This window comes from Pongo abelii, chromosome X (genome assembly GCF_028885655.2).
Source record: "Pongo abelii isolate AG06213 chromosome X, NHGRI_mPonAbe1-v2.0_pri, whole genome shotgun sequence".
In the NCBI taxonomy this organism is placed as follows: domain Eukaryota; kingdom Metazoa; phylum Chordata; class Mammalia; order Primates; family Hominidae; genus Pongo; species Pongo abelii.
This window is the reverse complement of record NC_072008.2, coordinates 30504929-30514095: the sequence shown is the minus strand read 5'-3', so window position 1 is coordinate 30514095 and position 9167 is coordinate 30504929. Positions and strand designations below refer to the sequence as shown.

Genomic DNA, 9167 nt, shown 5'->3' with positions numbered 1-9167 from the left:
ATGTCTTCACAGCTGTGTGGCAAGTGAAGACTAACGGATCCAGGCTTCCTGACGCTTCTATTTATCATTATTCACTTAGGAAGGGTGGGAAAAGAAATACTAATTACACACTTACCAATGGAATACTTTTAGAAGGATCAAAATTTCTCACTGCAGCCATGAAAAAGAATGAGAGCTGGCGGCCATTATCCTTAGCAAAGTAAGGCAGGAACAGAAAACCAAATATCACATGTTCTCACTTGCAAGTGGGAGCTAAATAAAGAGATCACATGGACACTAGGAGGGGAACGACAGACACAGGAACCTACTTGAAGGTGGAGGGTGGGAAGAGGGAGAGCATGAGAAAAAATGCCTTTTGGATACTATTACCTGGGTGATGAAATAATCTGTACACCAAACCCCCACGACAAGCAATTCACTTATATAACAAACCCGCACATGTACTTTTAGGTTCAGACCTAAAAGTTAAAAGAAAAAAAAAATATACTAAAATGAAAACAATTCTCACTGTAACAATATTATTCCCTCGTGATTATTATATTCCTGAGTTTTAGGCACTTTTACATCCTGCTCGCTGCCCCCAGCTCTCTTAACACAGCATCCAGGACATAGTGGGCGCTTATAAATACTGATGGAATTAAACTGAGCGCTTATGATAGCATATTTAGACCAGTGCTTTTCAAACGTCTAGGTGCATGTGAATCCCTGGGGACACCATTAAAATGCAGATTCAGAGTTAGAAAGTCTGGTTGGAGCCTGAGATTGGGCATTTGCACCGAGTTCCCATATGATGCTTGTCTATGTTCTGTATTTTTCAAGGTCTCAGAAAATGAGACCTCCCTATCCATGTACAAATATAAGTCACACAAACTGTGATAATTTAATGAAAGTTTACAAAGAGCATAGAAGTAGATGTTTCCTCTTTTCCCCTGCCCTCCCAATAAAGGGAACAAATTAGATGGGAGGGTTCAATGGAAAGAGTTGCAACAGCATCCAGGCGCTCGCTCTCCTCCGGTCTTCCTGAGACAGGGAAAGGTGTAATGAGAGGAAGGAGGAAAGTGTCCAGGAGCTCCCACGCTGCTGTTCCTCTTCCATTTCCAGCTTTTAAAGAGCACCCGCCCCTTCGAACCATCGAGGTCATGGGCGAACACACCGGAGCGCAGCACTGCGCCCCCCCGCCCCGCCCGCCTCCGCGCCTTTGCCCAGACCGAGGCAGCCGACGCGCCTGCGTGCGCGCTAGGTATAAATAGGTCCCAGGAGGCAGCCACTGGGCAGAACTGGGCTGCGGGCGCCGCGGGCCATGGCGGGCGAGAACCACCAGTGGCAGGGCAGCATCCTCTACAACATGCTTATGAGTGCGAAGCAAACGCGCGCTGCTCCTGAGGCTCCAGAGACGCGGCTGGTGGATCAGTGCTGGGGCTGTTCGTGCGGCGATGAGCCCGGGGTGGGCAGAGAGGGGCTGCTGGGTGGGCGGAACGTGGCGCTCCTGTACCGTTGCTGCTTTTGCGGTAAAGACCACCCACGGCAGGGCAGCATCCTCTACAGCATGCTGACGAGCGCAAAGCAAACGTACGCGACACCGAAGGCGCCCGAGGCGACGCTGGGTCCGTGCTGGGGCTGTTCCTGCGGCTCTGATCCCGGGGTGGGCAGAGCGGGGCTTCCGGGTGGGCGGCCCGTGGCACTCCTGTACCGCTGCTGCTTTTGTGGTGAAGACCACCCGCGGCAGGGCAGCATCCTCTACAGCTTGCTCACTAGCGCAAAGCAAACGCACGTGGCTCCGGCAGCGCCCGAGGCACGGCCAGGGGGCGCGTGGTGGGACCGCTCCTACTTCGCGCAGAGGCCAGGGGGTAGAGAGGCGCTACCAGGCGGGCGGGCCACGGCGCTTCTGTACCGCTGCTGCTTTTGCGGTGAAGACCACCCGCAGCAGGGCAGCACCCTCTACTGCATGCCCACGAGCACAAATCAAGCGCAGGCGGCTCCGGAGGAGCGGCCGAGGGCCCCCTGGTGGGACGCCTCCTCTGGTGCGCTGCGACCGGTGGCGCTCAAGAATCCACAGGTGGTCTGCGAGGCAGCCTCAGCGGGCCTGTTGAAGACGCTGCGCTTCGTCAAGTACTTGCCCTGCTTCCAGGTGCTGCCCCTGGACCAGCAGCTGGTGCTGGTGCGCAACTGCTGGGCGTCCCTGCTCATGCTTGAGCTGGCCCAGGACCGCTTGCAGTTCGAGACTGTGGAAGTCTCGGAGCCCAGCATGCTGCAGAAGATCCTCACCACCAGGCGGCGGGAGACCGGGGGCAACGAGCCACTGCCCGTGTCCACGCTGCGGTCCCATTTGGCACCGCCGGCGGAGGCCAGGAAGGTGCCCTCCGCCTCCCAGGTCCAAGCCATCAAGTGCTTTCTTTCCAAATGCTGGAGTCTGAACATCAGTACCAAGGAGTACGCCTACCTCAAGGGGACCGTGCTCTTTAACCCGGGTAAGGGTACTGGCCTTGGGCCCCGGCTTTTCCCAGCTCACAAAAGCATCGGGCAGTGCCTATCTAGGGGCGCGGGCAGTAACGAGTTTTCAGTGATCAGGAGAGTGTCGGGGCAAAGGTGAAGAAATCGTGACTAACTCAGCAGAGTTGGGATGGGGGGCTCCAGGAATCACTTCTGCTGGGTGGGCTGCTGTCAGAAACTCAGCCAAGAGGAGGGGAGTTGTTTGTTTAGGTTTGTACTTGGCTCTCTACACATTTCTTACTATAGAAAAGTTTGTGCCTTCATGGGAAATGGTTATTCTTTCTTCTCTAGCTTTCTTTTAAGTCCAGAGCATATCTTTTTCTAAAAAAAGGTTTTGCTCACTGAAGATTCTGCAACATCGATTTCTGAAACCCCATTCTGAAACTAACTAGAACCTTTTTTGGGGGGAGGAAATCTATTAAGGCTAGCAAAAAAGGAAACATTTGTTAAAGGGTCCCATAGAGAGACTATTCCCTAGGGACACACAGGACACTAGATGTAGTGTTTCATGGGCCTGCCTCTGAATGGTTATTTGTATGGTCCTAAGCATCTGGACTATCCCTTCCTCCAAATCTCTGTGAATAATATCAGGTTGGCAAAGGGATAGGGAAAAAAGACACATTAGGGACTGAGAGCAGGAGCACTGTATTTTAGAATTCAAAGAGACTTTAGAGACCTGCTAGTCAACCCCCTTTGCTCTGTGGCCTTCCCCCACCCCATTTTACTGAGTAGGTAGATGTGTCCCAAGGTCCCAAGTGACCTTACTCCAAAGTAAATGGTTGGTGTGTTGTGGCACCTGAGGGTCCTATCTTCTGGGCCCAGTGGGATATTGGCTGCACCAAACTTTCAGGTTGTCTGTTGGGTGCTGGACACACTGTCCCACAGAGTGCAACCAAATCACTGGGGGAACATCTCCCTGGACAGCCAGGCACCTTGTCTTGGGTGTTTCTCACTATTAGAATCATCTTCAACCAGCGTCCTTTCAAAATGATTGAAGTGGGAACAAAATTTTCCAGGCAACTTGAGTTGGGATAGTTTTTATGATGCTCCTTTTGTATCTTTTTTCCCTGGTGCTGGAATCTCTGATTAAGTCCCTGCCCCCTGCCTAGCATTTTTGAGGGTGCATAGATCAGTATTTGGTGGGATAATAATTCGTTCAAACCTCACGTTTCATGACGTAGAGACCTCAGCTCACCCCAGTGTCTGTTATATGTTACCTTTTTGCTTATACCATTGTTTTCCAAACTTCCCTGTGCATAAGAAGTACTTGTGTGTGTGTAGTTGGGGGTGGGAGGGAGTAGATAAAAGTCTTTCTAGGTTCCTGCCTTATATATTCTGATTCAGTAGCTCTGGCCCAGGGTCTGCAATTCATAATAGGTGTTGCAGATGATTCTTAAGATTATTTGGAAAACAGTCTTCTTATTCCTTCAGCCAGTGTTATTAATCATCCACTATGTTCCTCGTCCTGTTGGGATATAAAGGTGAGAGGGGCTCAGCTTCCAGAAATTTACATTCCATTAGTTTCAGTATCAATAGTTTCCCTTGACTCTGTTTTATATACTTTTAACACACACACACACACACACACACTTCTTCCTTATTCTTGATTGACTTTTCCTAATCCTCTCTCAATATGAGTTTAACCAGCTAAGCTGAGTGTGTTTGAAACGCAAATGTACCTATATTTGGGAGAAAGGTAATGCCTATTAAGAGTGTGGCCTCTCTTTGCTGTTTATCCTTTGTATATCCCATATATAAATTTAAATATATATATATATATATAGGTTCAAACTTAAGGAGATATAAAACTGTGGAGTCCATTTGCATTTTCTCCTCCCTGACTTTATTTTGAAGGCCAGTTTGTGTGTCTCTGTGTGGGGGGGAACCACTTGGGTGGGGAGAAGGTGGAGGGGTATATTGTGAACACAGAGAAAAGTAATGTGGCATATACAAGATGAAGTTTTCACAAGCCATGAATCTAGACCTAGAGAAGCTTCAGATTTCTGGTGGAGTTTCACGCAAGCCTCTTCCTACTTTCATCGATGGAATTCAAACACAACAAAATTGGGTCTTAAGCCTGGAACTCAAGCTGTAGATAGTAGGGGATGATAATGTGTGGACTAGGGTAATCAGAACTGGAATATGGATTAAAATTGTTCCTTTATTTTTGTTCTTATTTTATTTATGAGATTTGATATTCGCCCATAATAGGAGTGCCTCTCGCTTATTACCATTATTATTTTTTTAAAGAACACTGGTTCTGCTGCTCTGTGATGATTGGCATGGTGCTTTTAAAATACTTTTCTGTTGAATTTTTTAGGAAAAGGGAAGGAAAATGATTGCAATCATCATTAACATCATTTAAACCAAGTGGTCAACTGCTAATTACTTGAATACAAGTTAAAGAACTTCACAATGATATTATTATCATGGAAGATCAAAGGGCCTTCAAAAGCAGCCTCCTCTTATTACTTTCCTTATAAAAACTTACATGCACTTAAACTTTCCTGCATTGTATTTCATTCACTTTTACTTAGGTATCACACTATACTGCAAAAGGTCATGTGTTTTCTATTACAAAAGTTATTCTTGAATCATGGTACAATCCGTGATGTTTTCATGTTTCCTTTTTAAACTTTTAATGACTATAAGAATGTTCAAAAACTTCTTACTTTAGTATTTTTGAAAAGAGCCTTTTTGAACACTCATTAGAATCGTTCTTTTTTTTTTTTTTTTTTTTTCCAAAATCTTCCCCAATACAGAAATCATGGTACAATGAGCTAAGTGGCCAGTGTTAACTTTCAAATTATTCAGGCCTCTAGACTAATATTGGCCTGCAGGCAAATAGGTAAAATGAAACTGTGTGTCGAAGTTTGTGGCTGTGAAGTTTACCACCATTGGCTGAACGATCAGTGTAATGATGGAAAGTTCAAAGAAGAATGGTAAAAACATTTGTCTCATGGCAACACTTCTTGTTTATCATGGCTTGTTTCTCATAGGTAAAGTGCCCACCTCTTGAAATATCATGAACTTCTTCATATTTGCATAGAAAGTGAACCGGAGTGATGATTCATTAAACTGTATTCTACTGTCATATTAAATTGTGTGCGTTTGTTGGCTCATGGCCAGTGTATTTGCAAACGTGTGCATACAAACATAGTAAATATTAAGTAAGAATGATCACATGATGTTTCATTCTTGGACATGTTGCTTCTGAAAACTTAGACTGGTTTGGCATTTTACCCTTTTAACCGGGGAGCTTTGGGTCTTGTTTAATTAGGATGAAACAGAAATGGCTATTTTTGAAAAGCTAGCAAAGGACTCTGTGGTGAGCTGTTTTATAACCAAGAGATTTTTCTCCCTCCAGACGTGCCGGGCCTGCAGTGCGTGAAGTACATTCAGGGACTCCAGTGGGGAACTCAGCAAATACTCAGTGAACACACCAGGATGACGCACCAAGGGCCCCATGACAGATTCATCGAACTCAATAGTACCCTTTTCCTGCTGAGATTCATCAATGCCAATGTCATTGCTGAACTGTTCTTCAGGCCCATCATTGGCACAGTCAGCATGGATGATATGATGCTGGAAATGCTCTGTACAAAGTTATAAAGGCATGTGGGCCACACAAGTGCAGTAGTGCAGTTCACCATGAGGGAAGAATAAAGAGCTGTGGGAAAAAGAGTGTAAAATATTTTAAAATAAACTTTCTTAATATTTTTACATGCAGAGTATTTTTGTATTCAATTAAAGAAATACTTTTATTCCAGACAGTTACAAATTTCTCTGTTCCGTAGTTAAAGAAGACATTTGCCAACAGGTAACATAGCTCTGTACATCTTTTAAAAAAAAAATAGCAGGGTGCTAGTATAATAAGCTATTTTCACAAGTGTAGCAATTTCATGGAACCTGCTCAAATCAAATTTGTACATATTGTTATAATAAATGTTAAGGTCTTAACCATTAACTTGATTGAAAAAAGCTTCAGCAGGGTTTAAGTAAGTCCTCAAAAGCTATTAAAACCTAGCCAACATAAGCAAAAACTATCTTTGGAAGTAACATCATGACATTGAATGTAATTATGTGCCAGTATCAGTGGGAGGTCACTTTGCTCTGTCTTCATTTCCACTTCCATCAGCTGTATGGAAGACTGCGTTTGCATCCAACTGGAGTCAAGAAGCAATCTGTAATTATAAAGATATGCAGAAGTGAAAGAGGAGATTTTCTGTTTTATTGGGGGATCTTTTTTGTACACAGTTATGGATTTAAAGATCCACAAGGAACATACGTTCTATAACGAGGGGTTATATTTCCAGAAAGCTCAACATCATTATAAAACCACAATTACACTTCATCTTTTAGATACATTATGTTTGTAACTGGTATATTAAACAACATGGCATGAAATCATAAAGCAAATTTATTGTTATCTCCTGCTGCCCCTTTAATTATAATCCATAGAACTAGTTTTTCTTTGTGTCCAGATAAAATCTAGGCTACTATATGTCTATTTGTTTATGGGCAATAAATTGCCTGTTATTAATGAGTGTATCTAGTCTAGGGTAATAACCCACTGCAGGAAGTCTTAAACTTTCTTTTGTGCAGACCCCTTTGGCAGTCTATTGAATCCTATGGACATTTTCTCAAAATCAGGCTCTCAGAGGAATGCAGTAGGGCCGAAGCAAGCGTCATGATAGTCACAGCACACACACACACACATAATCCCCGAGGGCTCATGTGGTCCCCTAGAAACAAAGAGTTAAAAATGTTAGGGCACCCCAGCAGGATATGCATTGGTTAGGCAGCCCCCAGTGCGGCCTCCCACAGAGGTGCCTCCTGCCCCAAGGTATCAGTCCAGTGAAAGTAATTCAGTTCAGCCCCTGGTTTTAGAGGGGCTGCCTGGGGCTGTCAGTCTCAAATAGTTCTGTCAGTGACACTACTTCATCTGCCTGGTGAGTGTAGATGGCATCTGGACATGTTCTGCGGGGACATGCAGTGGAAGCTGGCCCTCTGCTGCCAGCTCATAGTCACACTGTCACGTGCCATCTAGGCTCAGCCCTTGGTCTGAGTCCAAAGCGCCTGCAGCACTTGCAAAAGCAGCACAAGAGTTTTCTTCGAAAAGAGGGGAAAGCTTCCAGAAGCAGTTCCAAAAAGCAAAAATCATTAATGCCCTACTTCCTTCCCTGAGCCTTCCCAGGTGTCAGGGTTGTTTTTCTTGACTGTTACAAAATCAATGTGCCCCATTCAATAATCCTAACTTTACGTAATTTTTCCTAATCACTTCTCTTTTCACCCAGACCTTCTGGAAGGATTGTGTGTAAGAGGGACAGAAGCATTTTCACAGAGTAACGTTTTAATACAACTTAACCAGAAAGACACAGGAAGTGGTCAGGGCAAAATCCTGATTTTCAATATTTTTTCAAAATGGGTTTACATACCGCCCCCCCCCACCAAGCCTTTTTCCATGATCATTTATTTAGTGAACACCTAGCAAAAACCAATCCTTTTCTGAGGACAGCTGCATTGGATGATCAAACTGCCTTACTAAGTTGTGTACAACAGGAGAAAGGCAAGGGAAGTAAAGTCAGGCTATCAGTCCATTGTTGCAAACTGCAACTAACCTGGAAAGTGGAACAAAAGTCAACAGCCATGAGACATCCCTGAGAGTCTGATCTATCAGGGGTGGGCAGAGGGGTCACATACCCTGTGGTGTGCCCTTCCCTAAGTTGCAGCCTTCGGCTAGAATCACAAGTTAGGAATGCAATCAGGCTCTTGTGTCACGTATCAGAAATATCGAGTCCATCAGTAGCTCCATTTCTAATGGTCCCATCAGAGAACAAGCCTTTTTCTCTAGGGCATCTGCAGGTGACCCAGATGGTCAGCTAGCATCCATGATGTTTTATAGCTGTGACCGCACAGGGATGTCTTAAATTTGTGGCAGTTCCAGAGACTGAGTTCTGTTCATTGAGCCTGTGCCGACTTGCAGTTCAGCACGGCTCAGTGCTGAAATTGAAATAGCCTATAGCCGGCAGTATCAGGTTTCATTCAGGTCCAGGGAATTAGGCTGTTCCTAAGGACTTTTTACCCTGTTAGGCCAGATTGTTCAAATTGACCCGTGCAAAAATATGCACGTCAGGCTAGAAAATCATCAGCCTCTAAGGATCAGAAACCTGATTTCACCAGAGCTTATTGGCAAAAACAAACAAACAAAACCCCACAACTCCCTAACCCTCGAAACCTGCTTTGAAAACCCCAAAAGTGTGTCTTCATTTGGAGATTGGCTCCCTTTTCCAGAGGCTCCAGTAGGCAAAATTATGGCAAAAAAAAAAAAAAAAAAAAATCATCCATTACTGAGCCTTGTTTCCAATACCAAGAGTACAAATTCCAATCCACCCGCCTGTGGCGAAAAAGCAAGAGAGCTGTGTTTCATTAACACTTTTTCTTTGCAGCTTTTCCTGATTGAGATGACCCTTCTAGCATTTATGAAATTATAGGCACATAACATTGCACATCAGTTTTCATCATACATCCACATGCATGCATACATCCACATGCAATAGCCACAAATGCAAAGGTGTGAATTAAAATTCCTGTTTTTTTCTCATTACAAGTTTACTAAAATCCCTAGCAGTAAATATTCCATTTACAGGGTTCACATCACAGCTGCCAGGAGAACC

The 9167-nt window shown here is 44.6% G+C and overlaps 1 protein-coding gene across 1 annotated transcript; it reads left to right on the top strand.

Moving 5' to 3' along the window:
* The first annotated feature begins 1273 nt into the window (after nucleotides 1-1273).
* NR0B1 (nuclear receptor subfamily 0 group B member 1) lies at nucleotides 1274-6475 on the top strand. The gene is made up of 2 exons (XM_002831498.4): nucleotides 1274-2468; nucleotides 5858-6475. The coding sequence occupies exons 1-2, from the start codon at nucleotides 1301-1303 to the stop codon at nucleotides 6100-6102; spliced, it is 1413 nt and encodes a 470-aa protein (XP_002831544.1). The 5' UTR covers nucleotides 1274-1300; the 3' UTR covers nucleotides 6103-6475.
* Nucleotides 6476-9167: the final 2692 nt, after the last annotated feature.

Bases quoted from the DNA above. Each gene is read 5' to 3' on its own strand.
- NR0B1 (XM_002831498.4), top strand. From the start codon at position 1,301: ATGGCGGGCGAGAACCACCAGTGGCAGGGCAGCATCCTCTACAACATG. The intron at 2,469-5,857 runs GTAAGGGTACTG...TTCTCCCTCCAG, and splicing joins GACCGTGCTCTTTAACCCGG to ACGTGCCGGGCCTGCAGTGC.